At 53.8% G+C, this 25,140-nt stretch overlaps 7 protein-coding genes across 7 annotated transcripts; 6 read left to right on the forward strand and 1 right to left on the reverse strand.

The window, feature by feature from the left end:
- Window positions 1–27: 27 nt before the first annotated feature.
- CkaCkLH20_04681 (alanine racemase family protein) lies at window positions 28–5,379 on the forward strand (the record flags this gene model as incomplete). Its single annotated transcript, XM_038887400.1, has 3 exons — window positions 28–394; window positions 505–944; window positions 4,366–5,379. The coding sequence occupies 3 exons, from the start codon at window positions 28–30 to the stop codon at window positions 5,377–5,379; spliced, it is 1,821 nt and encodes a 606-aa protein (XP_038747007.1).
- A 3,364-nt stretch (window positions 5,380–8,743) lies between these two features.
- On the forward strand, window positions 8,744–10,356 carry CkaCkLH20_04682 (uncharacterized protein; the record flags this gene model as incomplete). Its single annotated transcript, XM_038887401.1, has 4 exons — window positions 8,744–9,013; window positions 9,078–9,861; window positions 10,096–10,146; window positions 10,202–10,356. The coding sequence occupies 4 exons, from the start codon at window positions 8,744–8,746 to the stop codon at window positions 10,354–10,356; spliced, it is 1,260 nt and encodes a 419-aa protein (XP_038747008.1).
- A 30-nt stretch (window positions 10,357–10,386) lies between these two features.
- Window positions 10,387–12,240, forward strand: CkaCkLH20_04683 (vacuolar ATP synthase subunit b; the record flags this gene model as incomplete). Its single annotated transcript, XM_038887402.1, has 7 exons — window positions 10,387–10,482; window positions 10,554–10,638; window positions 10,695–10,714; window positions 10,766–10,801; window positions 10,856–11,017; window positions 11,073–11,398; window positions 11,448–12,240. The coding sequence occupies 7 exons, from the start codon at window positions 10,387–10,389 to the stop codon at window positions 12,238–12,240; spliced, it is 1,518 nt and encodes a 505-aa protein (XP_038747009.1).
- Window positions 12,241–12,939: 699 nt separating this feature from the next.
- On the forward strand, window positions 12,940–13,619 carry CkaCkLH20_04684 (ARP2/3 complex 16 kDa subunit; the record flags this gene model as incomplete). Its single annotated transcript, XM_038887403.1, has 2 exons — window positions 12,940–13,194; window positions 13,266–13,619. The coding sequence occupies 2 exons, from the start codon at window positions 12,940–12,942 to the stop codon at window positions 13,617–13,619; spliced, it is 609 nt and encodes a 202-aa protein (XP_038747010.1).
- A 197-nt stretch (window positions 13,620–13,816) lies between these two features.
- Window positions 13,817–15,077, reverse strand: CkaCkLH20_04685 (uncharacterized protein; the record flags this gene model as incomplete). Its single annotated transcript, XM_038887404.1, has 3 exons — window positions 13,817–14,638; window positions 14,703–14,926; window positions 14,984–15,077. 3 exons carry the CDS (start codon window positions 15,075–15,077, stop codon window positions 13,817–13,819), a joined length of 1,140 nt encoding a protein of 379 aa, XP_038747011.1.
- Window positions 15,078–16,369: 1,292 nt separating this feature from the next.
- Window positions 16,370–19,640, forward strand: CkaCkLH20_04686 (uncharacterized protein; the record flags this gene model as incomplete). Its single annotated transcript, XM_038887405.1, has 7 exons — window positions 16,370–16,518; window positions 16,584–16,597; window positions 16,653–16,696; window positions 16,748–17,037; window positions 17,088–17,422; window positions 17,477–19,431; window positions 19,482–19,640. The coding sequence occupies 7 exons, from the start codon at window positions 16,370–16,372 to the stop codon at window positions 19,638–19,640; spliced, it is 2,946 nt and encodes a 981-aa protein (XP_038747012.1).
- Window positions 19,641–23,414: 3,774 nt separating this feature from the next.
- Window positions 23,415–23,963, forward strand: CkaCkLH20_04687 (uncharacterized protein; the record flags this gene model as incomplete). Its single annotated transcript, XM_038887406.1, has 1 exon — window positions 23,415–23,963. The coding sequence occupies one exon, from the start codon at window positions 23,415–23,417 to the stop codon at window positions 23,961–23,963; it is 549 nt and encodes a 182-aa protein (XP_038747013.1).
- Window positions 23,964–25,140: the final 1,177 nt, after the last annotated feature.

A 25,140-nucleotide genomic window follows, 5' to 3' on the forward strand; every position in this document is an offset into this window, starting at 1 on the left:
CCCCCCAAAGACCCCTCAAGTCTTGCGATGACCGACGCCCAGCCCGAAATGAAGATCGACCCGGCGAGAGCAAAGGCGCTCGTCTCGCAGCTGCAGGCCGTGCAGGAGCGCGTCGCCGCCGTGGCGGCCGGCCGGAACGTGAGTCCCCCGTTCCCCGGGGAGGGTCACACGAATCCCGACTCCGCCCAATGGGAACGCAGAACGCTGACGACAAACCCCAAGGTCCGGCTCGTCGCCGTGTCGAAGCTGAAGCCGGCCAACGACGTGCTGGCGCTGCACCAGGCCTCGCCGCCGCAGGTGCACTTTGGCGAGAACTACGCGCAGGAGCTGGGGCAGAAGGCGGAGATGTTGCCGAGGAGCATCCAGTGGCATTTCATCGGGGGGTTGCAGTCTAGTATGTGCTCACTCACTCACTCATTCACATCAAACCAAGGGCCCCGAGACTCTGGTCGAGGGTAGGCTTGGGCCCTGAAGAGATCTCGAGAGCTGACATCCCGCGCGCAGCACACGCCAAGAAGATCGCAAAGATCCCCAACCTCTTCTGCGTCTCCTCCGTCGACACCCTCAAGAAGGCGCAGCTCCTCAACTCGGCCCGCGCCGACCTCGTCGCCTCGGACCCCTCCGCGGGGCCGCTCGGCGTGCACGTGCAGGTCAACACCTCGGGCGAGGAGTCCAAGTCGGGCGCGGCCCCCGGCGACGAGACGGTGGCGCTGTGCCGCGCCGTGGAGGCCGAGTGTCCGTCGCTGACGCTCCTGGGGCTGATGACCATCGGCGCGATCGCGCGGAGCAGGGCAACGACGCCGGAGAACGAGAACGAGGACTTCTTGTGCCTGCGGGAGCAGCGCGACCTGGTGAGGAAGGAGCTCGGGCTCGAGAGGGAGCTGGAGCTGAGTATGGGCATGAGCGAGGACTTCGAGGGGGCGGTGAGGTTGGGGAGCGGGGAGGTCAGGGTCGGGAGCACGATTTTCGGGGAGAGGGGGCCTAAGAATGAAGCTAAGTTGGTTGTTTAGGGAATTTTCTGGGATGAGATCGAGAGGGGTTGTTTTACTCCGCCTGGTTGGTATGTGTCGTGTTGGAGATGACGGGTATGAGATATGAAGATATGGTGTTGAGGTCGCTGGTTTAGAATAAAAAGGCGCCTCCTGGCATCGACGTTTCTTCTTCTGCTTCTCTCCTACTTTTCGTTCTTTGTTGTCTGATGTGCGGCAGGGGAACATGCTCAAAATCCGCGTTCCTTGTCTCTACAAGGTTTGTACCGAGGAAGCCCCGCGCGAAACCGATTTCAATCTCGCACATGATTCTCCATGGACGTCAGTCTCTTTTATGCCGGATTATTCGATCAGTCAACATCAGTTTTACTCAAACACTTACAAGGCTAGAGTGGCCTGGAGACAAAACGAAGTGGTGAGGCACGTCTGACATAGCTTGCTTGGAGGGTAACCCTGCGACCTACGCAGTCCTTTTAACGCGGCTGTAAATTTGAATTCTCTTTCTTCTCATCTTAAGACGCACTAACCAGGCACTCCTCAAATAACAAAAGCTCGAGCTATGTGAAATATGGGCCGCTGGTGGCTAACCTACTTGTCGTGGGTGGCCAGGCCGGTCTTCCTGGGACGAATTCCCTCTGAAAAAACTCTGCTGACGGCTGGGAGCGAGCACGGCCGGCTGCGTGTAGCTGTCCTCCGCAGATTTTCAGGGACGTAATGAAACTGGAGCGTTGTGCTAAGGCACTCGTGTTCTCAAATTTCGCGGTGTTGAGTGACAGTTTTGGGGCTTCGTTCTTCTGTCTTACGATGTTGCTGCTGTTGTCCATTTCGATTGTTGTCTGTCGTCGTCGTCGTTTCTCGTTATCATCTCCCACCACTCTCTCCCCTCAATATCTCGTAATACTATATCTCCTTAGTGTCTCGGATTGTTCTCTTATCGTTGGTCGTCGTCGTCGTCGTCGCTGCTATTCACCGCTGCTCTTGTTATCACAACACCATGATCACACATCAAATAGGAGTCACAGCCTTCTAGGCATAAGCTCTAAAATTCAAGGGGTGTCGGCAGTATCGGATTCCTGATTACATCATCTGTCAATTCTCTCAAAATCGCCCAGTGATCAAAACTCTCATGGGGGGGAGGGGGGCCGAGGGTGCCAAATCACGCCAGCAAAATACCAGCCCAGAACGGGCTCAGAAGCGCTACCGAATTCACTCTAAATCTGGTCGTGTCGGATTTTTTTGATTGGCCGGAAATTCCAGTCGTCGTCCTGTACCTACCGGTCTATTTTTGAGAGAAGTATCTAAGTATCTTTGGTCGTTCAGCACCTCGTGAGATGATAGTTTCTGACACCCGAATGGATGCCTTTTTTTTTGCCCGGTACTCGGCTTCTTGTTTTGTCTTGCCTCGTCGCACTGACTTTGAAAACTTTTTCACCTTCCAAAGTTCCCAAAACCTTCAATCATGAAGGCAGGTTCGCCTCAGCTGCTTTTCGAAGGAGCTCGCTCCACTCCCCGTCTTACGTGCCTTCAACCTCGGGGAAACTGGGGGGTGGCCAACACAGCTCCCGTCAGGAGCGGTCGTATACAGGCCTTACTTCCCGGCCTGACTTGCCTTCTCACGATAAAGCCAGGGAAGCGCGAAAATGCACCGATCGTCACACAGCTTTCATGTTGATCAAAGTTTTCAGATCAAGGTACAATCCTTTGTAGATTTGGAACCCATTGAGTCATTCCTGCCACACCCAGATGCGCAGGCAATTCCATGCTCTTCTCATGGGACTAAAGTCATGACATGCATTAACGTAATCGTTGACAGTCCCGACCGGGTTGTGCTGAGGTTAGTATCAACGGAGAAAGCTTAAGCTTTGGCTGTGTTGGTTCATCGCAGGGAACCTTTCGAAGGCAAAGCAGATCTCGTGCCCCATGGATGGATTGGGGGGATGGGTGGGTTCGTTTCGCCCTCGAAAGCCTCTTTGCGTCGAGAACGAGTCGCGAAACATCAGATTTGAAAACAAGCAGTTCATCAGAAGAAAGCAGGGACTTGTCAAGATGGAATTCCTAACTTTTCAGGCAAAATGTCGTCCGTACGTCGTGTAAGCTTAAAATGCAAGACCCTGGACCCTCCATAGAGCAGCCCCATAATTTCAGGAACACCCGCTGAGGAGGCCCAATCAACGCCCCGCCACCCCTGAGACCGCTCAGGGGTACAGCGACCACCCCCACCACCAACGGGCCATCCCCTTGAGCCTCTTCAACGACACGACAGATGCTGCATTTCAGAGGGTCGTCAACATGTCACTCAATTGATGCGTATGAATGTCAATTGATTTTGATCATACGTCAATTCAACATAGAGAGTGGAATTTGAGTGAATGTGAGAAAATGGGGAGCAATTGGCCACTCGAGTCCACTGCGCAGAGCGCGGGTGTGTGTGTGTGTGTGTGTGTGTGTGTAAGTGGGCTGCCTGAAAGCCCGTCCCGCGGTCGTAATCGAATCGACCACCACCCTCAAACTTTGCAAAAGTCTCCCAGAATCCGCCAAGATTCTGGCATCTCTCGACCCCCTGTGGCAAAGGGGTGTCAAAGGCGGTCTTGATCTGTGAAAACGGGGTGCCGTGTACGGAAAGCCAGTCGAGAAGACGCCCTCCAGCTGCCCGCGGTCGTGCGGTCTGGGGTGGTTTTTTGGCACCCTAAACCAGCTGCCATTAGATAAAATGTGCCAGTGGGGCAGGAAAATCCAGATTTTCGTGAGGTGCCGTTCGCTCTTTCGACAGAACACTGCCCGACCGTCGCCCCTCAGGTTCGGCAAGCGGTTCTTCAAGGTAGAGCTTTCCAAATGCCCGGCAGAGGCTTGATGTTTTTACAACCTTCTGGATACTCGAATATACTTTCTCTCGCGTGAAGTTAACTAACGAGTTAATGTATCGAAGATGTTCCCCTTGTTTCCCAAGTACGGCTCAGCATGAAGATTTCGGGTTTTCCAGCAAGGCTGAGAAAGTCAACACCAGGGCCCGTTGCCAGCCTTGGTCGGTCTTTGGAGCCTCAGCCTTTTCGCCGTCCACACGGGTGTGGGAAACCATGGTACTGGTAGGCGCATTTCGACTTTTACCGGTGCCTCACTCTTTCTCCGAGGGCGATGGCGCCTTTCTGTGCCTCCGACTCTGAACTAAACCTCGACCATCAAGCGCGGCTGAGTGATTGTCGTTTCCCAAAGCCTCATGTCTTTTACTATATAATTCCCCTTCTCGCCTCCCCTTCTGCTGTTTCGATTCCCGTCATCGTAGATCATCAGCCATTATTCAACTTCACTCTACACTTATTCAACTCCTCTATACATTTATTCATCTTCTATGATGGATTCCCACCAATACCTCCCGCAGGAGATCGACCCGGACTTTTGGGCTCTCTTCGAGGAGTACGATGCCGGCGTCGACAACGGATTTCAGCAGCCTCAGCAGTACCTCGTTCCGGAGCAGCAGCAGAGCATCCAGCAGCAAGTTCCCCTCGACATCGCTCTGCCCACCGCGCCACAGACTTCTGCCTTCGCCTTCCAGTATCCCATCCCTGAGGAGCAGAGCATCCAGCAGCAGCTTCCCTTCGGAGCCGCCCTGCCCACCGCACCGCAGAATCCCGAAGCTGCCCTCGAGGCTTACACTGCCCCCCTCAGACCCAACAACAAGAACAACAAAGTAAAAAAGGAAAAGGGGCCATCGAAAAGACCGGTGGGTAAGGACTCTTGTGACGCCTGCAAACGCAGCAAGGTTGGGTGCATACGCAACGGGAGCGGCGAATGCACACGCTGCGCCCAGAAGAAATTGCCGTGCACGACCACTGGACGCGACAAACGTACCAACACGGCGGTCCGGGAAGCTTACAAAAACGCCTTCGAAGAATGCTGCAAGTACCAGGCTGAGCTGCACACCGTTGCGGAGTGGTTATGCAAAAGACTCCAGTTTGCGCCTACAGCGATGGCCGCCAAGTCGCTGACCATGCATCTCGATATCGACGCCAGGCTTTATATGTGCTGCAACAGCCAGACACCCTCGAACCTCATTCAGGAGGTAAATCAGCTCAGATTACCGCCTCGCAGGGAGGATTCCATCGTTCCTGCTTTGACGGAATCCTTGAAGCTGAAAGAAATGCGTCAATGGTTCGACAAGCTCCAACAGAGATTCCGTTTGGAAGTGGCTCTTCTTGCTAAGATCTTGGTGGCCTTGACCGATCAGAACGCCGAGGTCCGACAGAATGGTTACGAGTTATTCTCCGGCCTGTATGCAAACGGTTACTACGATTTCGCAGCGTCCGCCGCTGAGATATCGATCGATGACAAGTACGGTGTCATCGACTTCCACACCAGAGCAGTCGACGACATCATCGCCAAGCATAGGACGTAGAGAAGGACATTTGTATTTAATAAAAAAAAGAAAAAAAAGAGGAAGAAGAAGAAGGGGGAGCACAAGAAGAAGCAAGCGGGGGTAGCGTGTTTTTCACAGAATAACTTACTATAGTAAATCTGTTTTCACCCTCGACTTGAGTTCCAAATGTGTTGTGACCTGTGATAAGCTGACGATAGTACTTTGCCGGGAAATACAAAGCAGCAACCCTTTCTGTGACGTGATGAGTTCCCGCCCTGTGTTCTTAGTTCCTCATCTGAATGATCGACGTGCAGTCGCCGAAAGAGCATTGCTGAAGTTTGAGATCACAAGAGTGGGTTTTAAGAAAGTTGACGCGTTGGATGCTGTTTGCCCGTGGCAACTTCCAGCAAAACGAAAACCGTTGATCCCGGTTTCGCCGCGTGCCTTCCGTCCCGATATCAGTTTCTGCCAACACCCGAATAGATCAGTGTGAGGCTGTCCATTGTAAGCATAAATCGCAGTGCCAATGCCTTCGCCAATTGGGAAAAGTAAATCCAAGAAACCCACATGTGCCTGGGCAAAAGTTTAGGCCATCTTCAAGCGGAGGAGCTGAGACTTACGTGTCGCGTCATGACCAGGTGTAAACAGACTATTAGAGAGTAATAATAATGTTTTGCCTGCTTAATTACATCCCATTGCCTTGTGAGTGCTCTCAAATATAGGATAGGATGACGATCATAGTGTTTGACGTGGGATGCTGTGGTTTAACCAGTCGCTCGTTTTCCCACACAACTCACGAGAAGAGACCATCCACCCACCCATCACTTAGGACTATTGTTTTGGCATAAATTGCGCCAAACAATGTCTCTATGCAATTCCAAAGAGACAAAAGATCACAAGAACATTCAAACTTAAAAAAGGCAAAAAGAGTTCATCCCCTCGGTGTCGAATGGGGACTACATCTCTGGGTGCACATGCCGGGAGTACTCGGGGGTCTCGATCGATCGGTAGGCAGTCGTCGGGTTTTTGTCGATTCGAACTCGTATCCTCCGCAACCCATATCCTTAATCCTAGACCTCGTACCGTTCCACCAAGCCGCATTAAACACACTTTGACCGGAACCTCCACGCCAGGAGGCATGCCCGTGTGCCGGCGAGAGATTTGGTCTCGGGGGGTCTTGTATACCCTTTGTTTTGCTTTTGTGGTCATCAGCCATGAATGGGAAGCTTTTCTGGGCCCGGTCGTGGTGGTTCGCGAGGGGTGGTCTCGTTGACTTGCCCGGTGCCTTGCCCGGGACGAGGCCATCACCACGTCAACCTCCCACCCCACCCAACGCCACACCACAACAACCACCATCTCTTGATTATTTTTTCTTGATTGACGATGTATTCCATCAGGAGTTTTAGAGTTTTCTTTGAGTTGACTGGTTTCCTTTTTTCACGATGGGAGCAGCTTACTTCAGCTTTCCCCAGCACACGGGCAACGTCCTGCTTCAGCCCCACACGCCGGAGTGAAGTAGATAAAAGACCATACTCAAAGAAAACAGGTCGTCAACCTTTTCAATTCATCGAACTGAGAATATCTTCGCGTCCATGAGGCTGATTTCATTATAAACGAGGGCATCTAGGTTTCAATACGTAAGGTACGTACCATCTCACTTTCACACACCCCCTTCTCAAGTTTTCATCAAGATATTCTTTTCGTGCCTGCCTGGGCTTCAGTTTCTCAACTTCCCACTCAACAAGCCCTGCGATCTTTCTTTCTTTCTTTCTTTTTTATTCCATTTCAATGATTTTATTTGCTCGTCCAGGCACCCATGAGCCAAGAGCTAGGTATCGACAAGAATAACAAGCCGGCCATGCCCACACGGCAGCCAAATGTTCCGTAACTTACCTAGGACAGCTGGAAAAGCTCGTTTGAGAGTAGCTTCTTACCTCAGTCTCGTCTGCTTCTGGTCGCTTGCTTTCGTGTCCAGGGAAAGGGCCATAATGCCGGACTCGGTGGTCGCAGCAGGCTTGAAGATAGGAGACTGCATATTCACAGCTCAAGATGAAGTCCGACACGGTCATTTATTCAAGCAAGCAGACCCCCGTCATCCGTGTACATACTGAACCGTTTCTATGCATAGATGAAAACGAGAAGACACCAATCGAATGCTGCGCCGGCGTCGGCACTCACTAACCTTCCACTAGACGTCCGACCGAACCAGAAGACAAGCGTACCACACCTCAGGCAGGCGTCGACAACATGAATCTCATGATGGTAACGACTTCCAATACCAAAGCAGCACTCAGAGTCTCCGCGGCACCATCTGGGCCGCCCCTCTTCGACGTCGTGGCGGGAGCGCCGTAGACGGCCGTGGTCATGCCCACTTTTGTGATTTGTCCAAGCAGGGACGGACCCGCTGCCCGTCGATGTGACTCCCGAGAGGACACCCTGAAGAAGCTGTCGTGTGTACAGGGCTGCTGCTTTGAGAGGAAAAATAATGTTCAGACAGTCTCCGAGGGAAGTTAGTTGGCCCTGCTCCGGGGTATCCAGACAGGGGAAAAGCAGAACTCCCCGTCCAATGGTTTGGTTTACTGGGCAGAAGCAGCCAGTCGGAATAAAAGGCAAAGCTGATGCGTCTGTATTCTCGAGAGTGCGAGTCACATACGGTGAGCAGTCGCTTCTGCTCAAGTTAGCCAGCATGGCAGATCCCGTACAAGCCGAGTAAGACCTATGCCTGTGTCAGTTGGGATTCGCGTGTGGATAGGTGTCGTCTACTGACAGCCACGGTGAAATCAAGCCTCTTGGCTTCTGTCCGTGGTCAAGTCAGGAGGACCTACCGCTGATGTTTCCGGAAGCAGACTAGCAGTCACTCGAGATGTATTGCTGGGACCAAGCCCGCGTCGCGGGGGATGCGGTAGCTAAATGACAAACATCATCATGTTATATCAAGACTCATTGAAATGTTCAGGGGAGATTGCGCCTGACCCAAATCATACTTTGGCCCGGCTGCTATGCCTCGGTTGCATCGAGGCAGGGCATGTTCGAGGGTTTGAGCAGCCGTGGATAGATGCTCTCGGTCACCTCTCTTGTAACAGTGAATAATCAGAGGTATAATTTTTATATGTTGAAGGGAATTAGTGCAAGTGGTTTAGTCCCCCATATGACCTGGTTTGGTTGCGGTGCTTTGAATGCTTGATGCTATCGCGAGATTTGTGGAGAATGTCGTCGAAAGAAAATCAGGGTCGTTTTGCCAGGCGTGCCCAGCTGGCACCGCATGGCACTCACCGAGGTCCATAGAAGCATGGAAGCCGACGATATGCGGCCAAGCTCCTGCGCCCCAGCTCTTGGAGCTGCTTTATGACCTGTTGCCGATCTACCCCTCGTTAACCATTGCAACGACAATTCAACATCCAAAATGCTTTCCATCCGTCCAGCAATCTGTAGGGCGTGCCGGAGGGCCCAGATCCGCCCCGTGCGAGGTTTTGCGACCGCCAGCGGCCCCATCCAGCAGCCGCCCCGCGACAACTACGTCAAGCTCGTCGAGGTCGGCCCTCGCGATGGCCTGCAGAACGAGAAGAAGACGATACCCCTCGCCACCAAGATCGAGCTGATTGAGAAGCTCGCCAGAACCGGCGTGTCGACGATTGAAGGTGGCTCATTCGTCTCTCCGAAATGGGTTCCGCAGGTTAGTCTGATAGAATTGTCTGGTGATTGTTGGAGCAGTGTTATTGACAGTCAATCATTTGTAGATGGCCAACTCGAGCGAAATCCTTGAACACATCCTCACACGAAAGATCTCGTCGCCTTCGCAAACCTCCTACTCTTTCCTCGCCCCGAACACCAAGGGCCTGCAGAACGCCCAGGCGCTGCTAGCCAAGTACCCCGGCGCCTTCGCTTCGCAGCACCAACCCTCGGCCGACGCAGCGACCCCCGCGATCGAGGTGGCAGTCTTCGCGGCCGCCACCGAGTCCTTCTCGAAGAAGAACCTCAACTGCGATATCGCGACATCGCTGGATCGCTTCCGTGAAGTTATCCGTGACTCGAAAGCGGCCGGGCTGCGCGTTCGCGCTTACGTCTCCGTCGTCCTCGGGTGCCCCTTTGAGGGCTACGACGTGGACCCGCACAAGGTGGCCGAGATCGCGACGGACCTTCTCGAGTCGGGCGCCGACGAGATCTCGCTGGGCGACACCACCGGCATGGGTACGGCGCCGAGAACCAAGGAATTGCTGAACTGCATGCGGGCGGCGGGCATCAGGAACGAGGATATTGCTATGCACTTCCACGACACGTACGGCCAGGCGCTCGTGAACACGGCGGTGTCGCTGGAGCATGGCATTCGTACATTCGACAGCAGCGTTGGCGGACTTGGCGGATGTCCTTACAGCCCTGGAGCGACTGGAAATGTTGCTACGGAGAACATGATCTACTTTATTGAGAGCTTGGGAATGGAGACTGGTATTGATCTGGATGCTATGGCTGATATTGGTGCTTGGATCACCGGGGAGTTGAGTAAGAGCAATGACAGCACTGTTGGTAAGGCGGTGCTGGGAGCCAGATCTCGTGAGGCGGCGGCGGCGTAATCTAGTCACTCAAGCGATTTTCAATCTCAATAACAAGTTCAAGCATCGTTGCTACTCGACTTCTGCTCTCCAACTGCCGTTTGCAGGCCATCCAAAGACTCGAAGGGGACGTGCAGTCATGTGATGTCACTGCCACACTACCAGAGGAAGCTAACCCGGAAATGCTGACTCTGACACACCTGGAGAGAGGTCCAGTGGCACTGGGAGCTCCCAGACCCGCGCGCCCCAGGGATCTTAGGTATCGGCGCCACCACCTCGCCGAACTGGCTCCACCAAGACGAAGCAAGCTCCAGTCCAGTGCAGCGCAGTAGACGACACTGCACCTGCCAACCTCCTTCAGCTTCGGTGCACTGCATACATCACCGACCATCGCTCAACCATCCACGCCTCGCCCGCCCACGCCCTCCCTATTGACGCCCTCGCCCCCTCCATTCGCATATTCTTCTAATCGGGCGCTGTCTCATTGATTGTCGACGCAATGAGTGACCCGCGCGAGCCCTCCTACTCGATCGTGCCGAGAATTCGGTACAACACCGTCGGCGGTGTCAACGGACCCCTCGTCATCCTCGAGAATGTGCGTGTCGCCCGCGGTGGCTGCATCGACGGCAGCGAAGGTACAGGATACATGCGCTGACTTGCCCCTAGGTCAAATTCCCCAGATACAACGAGATCGTCTCTTTGACCCTTCCCGATGGAACCAACAGACAGGGTCAGGTCCTTGAGGCTCGAGGTATTTACCCTTTCAACGCCCTTCCCAGGCGAACTACGTGCTGACGACATCCATAGGCGACCGAGCCGTTGTTCAGGTATGCGAAACGAAGCGATCGTACGAAGAGCACCGATTGACGATGGAATAGGTCTTCGAGGGCACATCAGGTATCGATGTTAAGAAGGTATGAGATCATCGCCATCTCTGTATTGGGATACGTGCGCTAAATACTCCGCAGACGAAAGTCGAGTTCACAGGCCAGAGCTTGAAGCTTGGTGTGTCGGAGGACATGCTTGGTCGTATCTTCGATGGTTCCGGACGAGCTATCGACAAGGGCCCCAAGGTCCTGGCTGAGGACTACCTCGACATCAACGGCAGTCCCATCAACCCCTTCTCTCGTGTACGTTATACGCTCTCAAGAAGACGACCACGAACGAGAGACTAACAGCGGCTAGGAATACCCCGAGGAAATGATTTCGACCGGTATCTCTGCCATCGACACCATGAACTCCATCGCCCGTGGACAAAAGATCCCCATTTTCTCTGCGTCCGGTCTGCCGCACAACGAAATCGCCGCCCAGATTTGCAGACAAGCTGGTCTGGTCCAGCAGAAGGGTGTCACCAACAAGGGTGTTCACGACGGCCACGAAGACAACTTCTCCATTGTTTTCGGTGCCATGGGTGTCAACTTGGAAACCGCCAGATTCTTCACCCGCGATTTCGAGGAGAACGGCTCTCTGGAGCGTGTCACTCTCTTCCTCAACCTTGCCAACGATCCTACGTGAGTAATGCGCAGTATCGGATCAGAGCTCAAAGCTGACAACCCGCAGTATCGAGCGTATCATTACCCCTCGTCTCGCCCTGACGACCGCCGAATACTACGCCTACCAGCTCGAGAAGCACGTCCTCGTTATCCTGACCGATCTGTCGGCCTACTGCGATGCTCTTCGTGAGGTCTCGGCCGCCCGTGAAGAAGTCCCGGGTCGTCGTGGTTACCCCGGTTACATGTACACTGATTTGTCCACCATTTACGAGCGAGCCGGTCGTGTGTCGGGTCGCAACGGTTCCATCACCCAGGTGCCCATTTTGACCATGCCCAACGAGGATATTACTCACCCCATTCCCGACTTGACGGGTTACATCACGGAGGGTCAGATTTACGTCGACAGAGGTCTGTACAACCGTGGTATCTACCCGCCCATCAACGTCCTGCCGTCGCTCTCTCGTCTCATGAAGTCTGCCATCGGTGAGGGCATGACCCGAAAGGACCACGGTGATGTTTCCAACCAGCTCTACGCCAAGTACGCCATCGGTCGTGACGCCGCTGCCATGAAGGCAGTCGTCGGTGAGGAGGCCTTGTCTGCCGAGGACAAGCTCTCCCTCGAGTTCCTCGAGAAGTTCGAACGCCAGTTCATCAGCCAGGGCCAGTACGAGTCGCGAAGCATTTTCGAGTCTCTCGACCTCGCGTGGAGCTTGCTGCGCCTCTACCCCAAGGAGCTTCTCAACCGTATTCCCGGAAAGGTCCTCAACGAGTTCTACCAGCGTGCGGCGAAGGAGGCCAAGGAGAAGGGCAAGCAGAGGGAGCAGGTGCAGCAGAACGAGGAGAACCTGATTGACGCATAAGCGGGGAAAACCGTGCGTGCGGGCAATTGATATCCTCGATGTCGACAGCAGAAGGGTTGTCGGTTTAGTCTTGTGTATACGTATGGCGGGGCCCGAGGGTGCGTGCGGGCAGCTTTTGGACCTAGAGAATGGCATGCAATTATTAGTTCCTATCATGTCGGGGTCCAGTGAGAGATGTTTGTCAGTGTTTCCTTTTCAATTCAAGCATAATTACTTGCCATACTTTGGACTGCGCCACAATTTGCCAACGGGACCTGAAGTCAGAATCGAGTGAGTGTTAATCGAAGAAGAACCTAGCAAGATCAAAGCAATGAAGCCAAGCCTTCCTTGCCCAGAGATCTGCTGAGAACATCAGGGAGCACGAATCTCAGTGACAGACAAACAGCAACAGCGGTGATCTGTTTGCGCACAGACCATCTTCATCAAGCAGCCGCACCGCCTCATCGAACCCCACACTCCTCCACACGAGCCAACCCAAACCCCACCACTGCGGCTACCTTACCTCACCTCCCGACCGACGTACGCAACGAACCCAAGGCAGCTTCTCCAGAGCAGAGCAAGCAAAGCCCACGACGACGACGACGACCGCCGCTCAATTGCGCCAACGAACCGACGACCACAAAGAGAGAGGACCCTTTCCTTCGGCATCCCCCTAGTTTATCCCCAAAACACAAACTCTCCAGGGACGCCTTTCACACAATGTCCATCATCCAGCAGCACACTGCCGAGTCGCTCAGCGACGCCTGGCGCACCATCAACATCGACGCCCTGCAGGAGGACTCGCCGCTCAACTTCGACACGTCGACGCTGCGCCCGCCCCAGCCCGAGATCGACGAGGCCGAGGTCCGCGGCCTGGCGGGCCAGGTCAGGCAGCTGCTCCGCGGCGGTGACGCCGAGGGCGCGCTGAGGGGGTGCTTGGAGTTTCCGGTCTACAACGGCGCCGACGCGGCCAAGGTGCGTTCTTTTTACGATCTCATTGCGATTTTCCTTAGAAGTGATGGGTCATACTGACAACTACTGTGCAGGACGCCCACCTCGCGACCATCACCGAGGTCCTCCAGTCCATCAAGGCCTCCGAGATGACGCCGCTGCTCAAGTCCATCTACGGCTCCCCCGGCGGCCCGGAGCTGCTCGACGTGCTGATGAAGTACATCTACAAGGGCATGGCGGGCTCCTCGGGCGGTTCGGGGCTCAGGTCGCCGCCGCCGTCGCAGGCCGCGGCGCCCGGCGGGTTCAGCCAGATCGGGGGACGACCGGGCGGCGCGAACGAGAACGTCGGCAGCGCGATGAGCGTGATGCTCAGCTGGCACGAGAAGGTCGTCGACGTGGCCGGGCTGGGATCGATTGGTCGTGTCATGACGGATTGGAGACGGGTTTGAGTTTGGGAGGATTGTGTGGGGATGAAGTGGAATTACGAAGACCATGATTGAGACAGAATCACTTTTAGAGCGCTGAGCTTTTGTCTGGTCAGATGTTGGTCAGACAGGGCGTGTCACCAAAAGAAAATGAGAGCCATAGATTTTTGTTCATGTTTTACAAGGGCTTTTACGTTTTTTATACATGGTGTGAGGTATCTTTAGTTGGACTCCAGAATGTCCTTCAGGTTCACGTCACCGGATCCTCTGGGTAGTGGCTGGGGTTGATCGCCGCCCTCGTGCCAGCCGATCATGTAGATTACTCTAAAGGTGGCGGGGATGCTGCCGTCCTCGTTGCCGTGCAGCTCCCTGTAGATGCCCTCGTTGGCCAGCAGGACCTCTCTCCTGATGGCGCCCATCTCGCGGCCGAGGATGGCGTTGCCCTCGCCCATGGCCTGGAGGTCCTGCATGAGGGCGAAGGTGTCGGGGTAGTCGACGATGATGTCGTCGACGTCGACGGTGAGCATCTTGAAGCCGGCACGCTGCATGAGGCCGCCGACGTCGCGGACGTCGGCGAGCGGGGAGACGTGGGGGGAGATGCCGCCGCGGCGCTCCTGCTCGGCGAGCTGGAGGGAGGTGCGCAGCTCGAAGAGGGAGTCGCCGCCGAGCATGGCGCCGATGAAGGGGCTGTCGGGCTTGAGGACGTTGTTGATCTGGGTCAGGACGCCGGGGAGGTCGTTGATCCAGTGCAGGCTCAGGGAGCTCAGGACGAGGTCGAAGGAGGCGGGGTCGTAGGGGACGTGCTCCTCGTCGACGAGGACCTGGCGGGTGATGTTGATGTCGGAGTTGAAGGGGAGGTCGGCGTCGCGGTGGAGGAGGGCGTGGGAGGACTCGGCGGCGACGAGCTCCTGTATGCGGGTTGCGAGGGGCGGGGAGATTGGTTTGGCGGGATCGGGGTCGGGGTTCTCGCGGGTCAGGGCGCGGGCGATGTTGCACGAGTTCGCGCCGAGGTCGAGGACGCGGGGGAAGCTTCGTTTGATGTCCTGTATGTTGTGTATTGCGTTAGTCTCTGGAATTGGTAATGGCAGCTAAGGGATGTAGACGTACAAGTAACCTCTCGCATAGGCGCATGGCAACCTCATCTTTAAGGTAATCGGCCTGCCGGCTCGCCTCCGGGTCTGATGCGGCACGCTCTTTTTGCAACCATTTCGTACGGCGGTTGAAGACCTGGAACGTCGGGGCACCGGCGGATGTGAAGGCGTAAGAGCGGCGCGGGACGGCGGTAGGTCCCCGGAGCAGTCCGGAGGCGGCACGGGATGTCGGGGCCGTGGCTAGGCACAGCCGTCTGAGTGTGTGGTTCATTGGTCGCATTACATCTCTGAGCGGACGCACGGCGGACATGAAGAAGAAGACGAGGAATTGACGTTTGGCGAAGGAGGTCTGTGGGAGGGGAAGAAGGCGAAGAATGACCTTATCCTGCAGGGAGAGAGGGAGTGTGGAAAAAAAAAAAAGAAGGTTTTGCTTCTTTTAGAATCGTCCACGAGGCAGGAGGGGGAGCTTGCAGCTTGCAGCTTGCCGGAGTGCTCTCTCAATGGGATTTTTGGACTTCGATGATGCAGGAGCTGCGAGCTTAGCGTCGAGATACGTACCTTACCTGCCGCCGGTGCAATGACGGGATGGTGATAGGCTGGTTGTTTGCAGCCCGTACACTAAAACCCCCGGTCCCCGTCCCCCCCGGCCAGAATTGCAGCAGGGCCGGAGCAGCAGACGAGCTTCCAAACATCAGCACCAACAGCGCTCGGGGAAGTACCTTGCACCCCTGACTTTTTACTGCTTTTACGGATACTGCGCCCAGTCTTCAAGCGACGACGGACGGGAACAAGCAAGCAACAAGCACCGTGACACCAAGGAAGGCAGGCATTCCCGCATTCCACAGCGCATCTGGCGGCAACAACAACGCTCTGACATTGACCTTGCAGCGCCCGTGAGTTTCTTTTGACAGGACTCATTGCAGTGTATCCGTACTAAGGTGCGGCCTGCCCCATCTCCACACGCCCCAAAAAATCGGATTGGACTTCCCAAGCCTTCCGGTCCAAAGTCACGGTGTCGCTTCCCGCCGCGGGTCCATTCAGTCAGTGCAGCGGTGCAGAGTGGTGTCCCTTCAGGCCTTCACGCCCACTTCCCCAATTTGAACCCCTTTCCCTGGCCTTGCTGCTTTTTCGCTCTCCTTCGCCTTGCTCAGTGCAACGTCGGGAATCGACATATTCATCTCTCCAGGAACCGCCTGTCAAGATTGACGTACGACTTGGCCGCCCATCCGACGCAAGCCAACGAGACAATACACGCAGCGGCACTTACCGGCCGGTTTCGAGTTCCATCCGCCGAAGCCACCGTCCACCGACCGACCGACCGATCCAACCCCAAAAACAGCTCCCAAGCCGCAACATACTTAGCTGCTGCTGGGTGCCCGATTACAAATTCGACACACCGCTCGCACGTATGGAGTGATCGACCTCACGCTCGCCGAAGAGCAGGATTTTTGTTTTCTGGTCGGTTGAAGCAGCGGCAGCAGAGAAGGCTCCGTTCCCTCGTCGAATCGAAGAACGTGTACCTCCGTCCTCGCCGACCACCGAGTTCAGACCGCTGCGCCCAAGCCTCGCGACGTGGCGACACCGACGCCGCCAGTCCGGTTGACGACGAGTGGAAAAGCGAAGAGAAGGAACAGGAAATAGGAATAGGGCGGGACCCCGACGAACCCGAAAACAACCGCAACCATGTCGTCCGGCGGAAGCGGCTTTCTGGGCCGCTCGACCAGCAACAACTCCAACATGCGAGGTCTGGTCCAGTTCATTGCGGATTTGAGAAACGCGAGAGCCAGGGAGCTGGAAGAGAAGCGAATCAACAAGGAGTTGGCCAACATTCGGTGAGTGGCAGCCGGGCTCGCGGTTTGTGGTCTCGTGACGATGTGCTGACAGAGTCTCGGTGTAGTCAGAAGTTTAAGGGTGAGAGACGGTCGCGTCCGGACATCGCGGTGTGGTGGTACTAACTCCAGCACAGATGGAAACCTCAGCGGATACCACAAGAAGAAATATGTGTGCAAGGTAGGGACTACCTCCGTGGATTGCAAGGCGTTGCTCTGACGTTCTGCGAAGCTCCTCTACATCTACATCCTCGGATGGAACGTCGACTTCGGCCACCTCGAAGCGGTCAACCTCATTTCGGCGAACAAGTACTCGGAAAAGCAGATCGGATACCTGGCTATGACCCTGTTCCTGCACGAGAAGCACGAGCTGCTGCACCTGGTCGTCAACAGTATACGAAAGGACTTGCTGGATCACAATGAGCTGTTCAACTGCCTGGCCCTCCATGCGATCGCCAACGTCGGTGGAAGGGAGATGGGAGAGGCTCTGAGTGGAGAGGTGCATAGGCTTCTCATCTCGCCGTATGTGCACCCAAGCTCTGGTGGAGTGCGCTGGCTAACAAGCTACACAGCACATCGAAGGCATTCGTCAAGAAGAAGGCGTCGCTCACACTGCTCCGTCTCTATCGCAAGAACCCCGACATCGTCCAACCGCAATGGGCTGAGCGCATCATTTCCCTCATGGACGACATCGATATCGGTGTTGCGTTGTCCGTTACGTCGCTTGTTATGACGCTTGCTCAGGACAATCTCAACCAATACAGAGGCGCGTACGCCAAGGCTGCTGCCCGGTTGAAGAGGATCGTGATCGATGGAGAGTACACTCCGGACTACCTCTACTACAAGGTTCCGTGCCCGTGGGTTCAGGTTAAGCTCCTGCGCCTGCTGCAGTACTTCCCTCCGTCAGGTGAGTTGATGAATTGGGCGTTGAGTCAGGTGTGAGACGTGCTGACTGTCGCAGATGATACACACGTTCGGGAGATGATTCGCGAGTCGCTGCAAAAGATCCTGAACCTCGCAATGGAGCAGACCAAGAACGTACAGCAGAATAATGCGCAAAATGCTGTTCTGTTTGAAGCCATCAACCTGATCATTCACCTCGAAAACGAAAATGCGCTTCTCAAGCAGATCTCATCCCGACTCGGACGATTCTTGACTTCTAGGGAAACGAACGTCCGTTACCTGGGATTGGAGGCGATGACGCATTTGGCAGCCCGTATCGACACTCTGGAGCCGATCAAGCAACATCAGGATGTCATTATCGGGTCTCTCAAGGACAGGGATATCAGTGTGAGGAGGAAGGGTCTCGACCTCCTTTACAGCATGTGCGACTCTTCGAATGCCCAGGTCATTGTCGGCGAGCTGCTGCATTACCTCCAGAATGCCGATTTCGCGATCCGAGAAGAGATGGTGCTCAAGATTGCCATTCTTACCGAACGGTACGCCACTGATGTCCAGTGGTACGTGGACATTTCACTTCGTCTGATCGCCATGGCGGGTGATCACGTAAGCGATGAGGTGTGGCAGCGTGTCATCCAAATTGTGACGAATAACGAGGAGCTGCAAGTTTACGCGGCCCAGCACTCCTTGCAATACGTCAAATCAGATCACTGCCACGAGACGTTGGTCAAGATTGGAGCGTACATTTTGGGAGAGTTCGGCCATCTGATTGCCGACCAGCCCAAGTGCAGCCCGATCGAGCAGTTCATGGCTCTCCAGAGCAAGGTCGCCGCTTGTTCCTCAAGTACACGGGCCATGATTCTGTCCTGCTACGTCAAATACGTCAACCTCTTCCCCGAAATCAAGCCCCAGCTTCTCAAGGCATTCCAGGTGTTCAGCCACACGCTCGACTCCGAGCTCCAGCAGAGAGCGTGCGAGTATCTGACACTCGCGACAATGCCGACAGACGATCTCCTTCGAACGGTAATGGACGAGATGCCGCCGTTCCCCGAGAGGCAGTCCGCGCTGCTTGCTAGAGTGCATCAGAAGCACGCCAACACCAGTGATAAGAGAACCTGGGTCGTTGGCGGCAAGGATGCCAACGCAGACGTGCAAGAGCTCAAGATGGCCAAGGATGGTGGGCTCAGGCGGACTTTTAGCACAAACGGCAACCCTCCAGCAAACGGCGCCAACGGAACGAATGGCCATGGAAATGGCGCAAACGACTTGGCTGGTCTTGACATGTTGAACATCGGCCCTGCCGAACCCAAGACCAAGGCCCCCAACCTGGCGAGTGCAGCTCACTTGTCACCCAACTGGGAGGTCGGCTACAACAAGCTGCTGCTCAAGGGCGAAGGTGTCCTGTACGAGGATGGCCAGATCCAAGTTGGTGTGCGATCCGAGTACAGAGGACAGATGGCTTGCCTCATTCTCTACTTCAAGAACAAGATTCCCACGGCACTTAGCTCGTTCACAACAACACTGGACCTCGATGAAGCCGAGAAGGGCAAGCTCACGTGGGACGTCAAGAACTTGCCGGAGAGCACAATCTACCAGGCTGGCCAATCACAGCAGGTTATCATGTTCGAGTGCAAGAGGGTATTCGACAAGAGCCCGACGATCCGTATCAGCTACCTTGCCGGTGCCTTGCAGGCCATCACTCTCAAGCTGCCACTCGCCGCTCACAAGTTTATGGACCCCGCAGACCTGACCGCCGAAGACTTCTTCAAGCGCTGGAAGCAGATCGGCGGAGCGCCTCGCGAGGCCCAGGGTATCTTTGGCCTGTCTCCCGGCAAGGTTGCTGACAGGGAGATCACCGAGTCTTTCGTCAGACAGACAGTCGACGGCTTCAGGTGGCGCATCCTGGACGGTGTTGACCCCAACGCGAAGAACTTTGTCGGTGCCAGTGTTTTGCATACCTCTGAATCAGGCAAATTTGGTTGCTTGATGCGTCTGGAGCCCAACTACGGAACTCAGGTTTGTCAACCCGTCTAAAACTAAAGTCCATCCTGACTAATGATTCACAGATGATCCGTCTGACCATCCGCGCAACCGACGAGAGCGTCCCCGCCACTCTTCTGAAGATGATGCAGGAGCGCCTCGCCGCCGGATACACGCCAGAAAAGTTCCAAGCCCCGACCCCGAGCGAGATATCGGACGCCTTTAGCAATATCCTGGTCACATAGCGCGCGCGTGTAGTACTCTCACACACACCAAACATCCCATGTAATACACTTTCCGTAATGACATACCCCCTTTTTTGGTCTTCTTCCACTACTTCCCATAACCACCAAAAACTTCTTACATGTGGTTCATTGTTGTTTTTGCATGGCAAGCTACTGGGGTGGCGTCGGGTGGCATCTTGGTAGCAGTCGTTCCCTGTAGCTTATATCGAGGATGTTGATGGGTGGTATAATGAAAAGTATATATTGGCAGTTCTTGGGAATCTTCCGCGTACCCCTACCTATTCATTTTGTAGCCCATCGCGACAAAGATTGATGCCCATTGCGGAGAAGATTGAAACGTCGTTTCCTGCCCCAGAGAACCTCTTGCCGTATACTCAGACCACCAACTTACTATACATATACAGGGTCTTCCTGTTTTTCCGACTTCCATACCTTACCTACATGCACTGGGCAATGATCGCATCGGATGCTGTCACAAGTTGGACAATTTTTTAACACAAACGTCATGCCACTGTCGCCACACTGACACTAGGAGTATGTTAACCATCCGTTCAAAGTGAGTGGAAGCGTCGGTTCACTTACACAGGTCCAGACGTATACTCTACCACGGCTATCAACGATGCCACGATTATATAACCGTACTGGCGTTGCTGTTGGTGCAAGAGGTGCCGCAATTGAAGCGGAAACCTCTTCCAAACTCCCAGTTCTTTGAGCTTGTGATGCAGAGCCTTCCCCTGTCTCCTCCTTGCTTGGAATTTCGCCCTTGCTGTCTGGCTGTGTACGCCCATCCTCGGCGTGCAAGGAGAACAGTGCCAGTTGCACTTGATGTTCTCCTGCGTGTGCTCGGTACGCAACCGATGAGTTCAGAATTTCTGAGCAGAGAGCGCATGTGAAGGTATTCAGAGTCTTGGAATTGAGCATAACTAAATCGTTGATCTGGCTTTTGGCGACTGCTTGTGAATGAAGGGTGGTGAAGTGCTCTCGGGCTTCGCTCGCCAAGGGAAAACTTGCATCGCAACCGAAAGGACAATCGTAGCTTCTCAAATGGTTGGCTAGCATGTGCTGGAACCATTCTTCGGGAGTTGAGTATTCGTAGTACGGTGTCATGCAGTCTTTTGCAGTGCAAATATATGGCCGGATGTCGCTTAGAAAATGCCTTCTATATCATACAAAGTCAGTATTCATGCAGTAGCACATTGTGGAGAACAGAACTTACCTCCATGAAGCCTCGTCTTCCATGGTACTTTGTTGGTTACAAAATGCACATTCAAGACGTGTAGGGAACGCTTTAATTGAAGGCGACGGTGCCACTTCAAAATGACCTTCTTCGGATGTTATTCGAATTTCCCCGAGTCTGGACTGGAACCGTTCTCTTCGTCTGACCATGGACTTTCCGAGACGCTCTGCCAGATCATCCCTGGTATTTGCAAATCTGTCACGGACATACTGAATATTACGCGACTGACCCGTAGATCGGCTCCGGTCGAATGTGCCAGCATCATCAAGACCGTCGTGCGGGGCTGGCGTTCGAATAGACGTGGTGAGTCTGGCAAGGCAGTCCAAGATGCCAACGACTTCATCCGCGATCTGGGAGATTTCCGTCCCCGAATCCGAATCTGACTCATCCACATCGTCTTCGTCAGACTCTATGTGGTCCCATGGTGTTCTTTCATCCGAGACTATCATTTCTGAAGATTCGAGCATTTCGTTCAGATCTGACAGGAGGGATCTAATATGGTCATAAAGGTGGGAGGAGTCGCGGAGCCGGTATTCCAACGAGGCGTCGTCGAGGCCATCGGCGGAGACCTCCGCGGCCCATATCCTGAGTCTGACGAACTCGGACTCGAACTTTGGCGCACACTTCGAAAGCGTTTCCGATGGATCAGATGCCAGTTTGGATCCTATCTCTTCCATGAGGCTTTCGAACGCTTGCAAGGCCACCGAGGTAGTTTCGCGGATAGAAGTCGGCATCATCACCGATCAGAGAGATAGCCTTGAGAAACGGTTCGACGAGCGCAAGGTATGTCTTCATCTAGATGAAGAAGAATTGTTTCATAGCAAGGGTTTTGTGATGTTTTGAAGACACGTCGTTGGGTATGGCGAGCCAAAACAATAAGGGTGGATATTGGGAGGGGTACTGTACGTATGCGCCCCAGTTACGTTGAAGGGAATCAATTAGTAACGACACTTCGGGCTGCTGGTAAGCAACTTATCAAATCCCGCGTTGGAAGCAGCCAATAGTCTTCATTTTGATGCGCAGCCTGGCAGCTGCAGCTGCAGCTCGAAGGGGAAGAGTCAGGCTCGCAAGCGACCACTTCCCCGCTCTCTTCATCAAAAGGTCACGAGCCATCTACATGTACTTGTGTTTTGCTGTCCAAACCAATCCTCTTTACCATGTCCGGATTTGAAGTGGTTGGGATTATCTTGGGGGGCATCCCTCTCATCATCTCAGGTCTCGAGCACTACCGCACGGCAGCGTCGGTGCTAAACAGATGGCGCAAGCACAAACTGAAGTTACGGGGACTAGCGAGAGATTTGGACACCGAAAAAAGACGACTTCAGAACATTTGCGAGAGTTTGTTGCAGGGCATCGTACCCGGTCATCAAATCGACAAGATGATCAAGGATCCAATGGGCCCATCGTGGGGACACGAGTCCGTCAGAAGGGATATCAGGTCTCGATTGTGGGATCCATTTGTGTTTCAAGAGATCGAGGAGAGGTTTGAAGATACAAGACTGGCAATCGTCGAGCTCATGAGACGGCTGCGTTTGCCGTCAGATGCTGGGGTATGCTACAAATTCCTACCAGAACAGCTCCTGGACTGACGGAGACAACAGAGTGCACAAGCGGTGAACACAGACCCAAAGGTACTAAACTGTATGAAATGAAGCGACTCATAGTAGCTGACTATCTTCTTCGGCGTCAAGGACGATGAAGTCTCCCCCCAGATGCCTGGCGCAATGGACCGCTTCATATTCACCTTTAGGGAGTCAAAATACGAAGGCCTGGTAGACAGGGTAATCAAAAACATCAACGTTATCGAGCGGCTAGTCATGGGATCCCTCCGATTGGAACCAGATCGCAAGACCAGATCCCAAGGAAGGCTGATCAAACTGGTGCGCGAAGTTTCTGGGAACGTGTACCGAGCCTTGTGCTTCAGCCTGCCCTGTACTTGCTCTCATGAGTTACATCTCCGCTTGGAAGCGCGTTCGCTCGAGAGCAGAATCAGCGATAATGATGAGGACATCATCCACCAACTTGAGTTTGAGCTTGTCTTGAACTCCGGCGACAGACCGGACCCGCCAGATTCATCACAGTGTTGCTCTGACGTGACGTGGGATGAAATTGTCGTCAGACCCAATCCATCGATAGTCACCAACACAAAGATGTCGACAATGACTACGCCCTATTCATCCCGAATCTCTAATATGAGCTCCATATCGACTGGAAGTCTCGCAATCCGCTCTACCGCAACTACAACGACGACAACACTCCTGCAGTCCACAGGCCCCCCGGTTGCCAACGGTGCTCCGTCAGTGCAAGCGTCTGATTCGACCAGCAAAATGCAACAAAAATGCATAAATCTATGCCAAAGCATCCGAGCGGGTCCGAAAGCTCCAGTGGATGGTAGTTATGGCATGATAGGGGATCATAGTCCGCAACAGCAGGGCCGTTGGTTCGGCGTCTGTCGAGTTGCCAACGCCATCGGGAATCAAGGATGGGAGACTTTCTCTCTGAAACAATATCTTGAAAACCCACGACCAGCACTTTTCATGTCGCCCACAGCAAAGCAGCACCTCGCCACCATGATCACCTCGAGTTTCCTGCAGCTTTACAAAACGCCCTGGCTTCTGGATCTGATGACCGGTGACCACATCATCTTCCTGAAGAAGCCGGACGATCCCGGAAACGTGTATATGCAATTCAATGACGCCTTCGTCATGAAGCGGCATACCGAGGACACGAGAAAAGGCGAACACAATCTTAAGAATGCTTCTTTCGTTCGGAATCCGGCCTTGGTGTCACTTGGCATCCTTCTTTCAGAGCTCCATCATGGCAAGACGATCGATTCGTGTCAGGAATCATATGAGAGACCTTACAATGACAACGAAAACTTGTTCCGAGCCTCACTCACGGCTCAGAGGCTCTTCATGGAGAGAAACTGGCTGAACAAGGAGTACGCCAATGCGGTGCAACTCTGTCTCTGTGGCGACTTCGCTGGGCCTGAGCGAGATGTGACAGATGAGACCTTCCGACAAGAGATGTATGAGAAAGTTGTGAGGCCACTTGAGGAATCAATCAGAAGGTTAACGTTTTCTTGAGCAATATTGTTCTCGTTAGATTTAGATGGGCTAGCATTTGATGTTCCTGGAGACGAACCAAATTTTCCAACAAAGAGTATGCGTCAAATTTAGCTCGAAGTATTCTATTCTAGGGATGAGAATAATACCTAGGTCCCCCAAAATCTGGTGTATCATATTGAGCATTTCGTGCGTGAAGTTCCCTCGCTGCTAATATACGACGCTTCTCCTTTGCCCATCGAGCGGAGTCACGTTTCAAATCATCAATCATTGCCTGTTTCCAAAATCAGTCGATTTTCTTTTAACATCTCTCGTATCATACGTGACTGACTGTTGTCAATTGGCGAAAGCATGTAATATAGTAGCCTTGGATGATTTGGCCGGTCTGAGGATCCTACGTGAATGTTAGACATGCTGTAGACGAAAATAGTTGGATATTGGTTGAAAACATCATGATTCTTACTTCATAGTGACCTGGTCGTACTAAGGCATCGTTTCCGAGGTATCTTGTAATATCTGCCTGGATTACCTCGGGATCTATGCCGTGTCGCGGGACGAAGTATTCATTCGACCGTGAACTAGGGACCGTGTTGGAAGTAAGGTCTGATCGAACACGACTCTCACGCTGTTGCTGTCTCGATTGATGTTGACTTGAATGTTGTGTCACTGGTGCTGGAACGAATTCAAGCGACTGCTGAGGTTGACGACTCTGAAATTCAACCGGCTGTATGGGCACCGTGTTCACGTCGTTATGTTGCTCCTCTGTAGGATTAGATGGTGATCCCCCAGAAAATGATAGCTCTACCTCGTCTGAAGTACTCTCATCACTATCCTCTTTGCTGTTTGAATCGTCATCTTCGCATTCATCGGCGTTGTCAATATTAGGCAAGGCGAAAAGGGCTAAGTCCTGTTGATGATTACCCACATGTCGACGGTACTGCTTTAATGAGATAAGTGTTCTTGAGCAAAAGGGACAGTTGATTCTCGCGTCTTGTGGAAAGGGCCGAGAACTCAGGTCGACGATGCTATCGATATGACTTTCCGGTATCGCCCCCGGGTGGGTTCGAAGTAAGTGGTTTTGAGAATCTTTGGCGGAGAAGAAGGTTTCTCCACATCCACATGGACATCGGTACAGTCTCAGATGATTTCCAAGCATATGTTGCATCCAGGCATTTCGTCTTGAAAACGTCTGGTCTGG

The sequence above is a fragment of the Colletotrichum karsti genome (genome assembly GCF_011947395.1).
Source record: "Colletotrichum karsti strain CkLH20 chromosome Unknown Scaffold13, whole genome shotgun sequence".
Lineage (NCBI taxonomy): Eukaryota > Fungi > Ascomycota > Sordariomycetes > Glomerellales > Glomerellaceae > Colletotrichum > Colletotrichum karsti.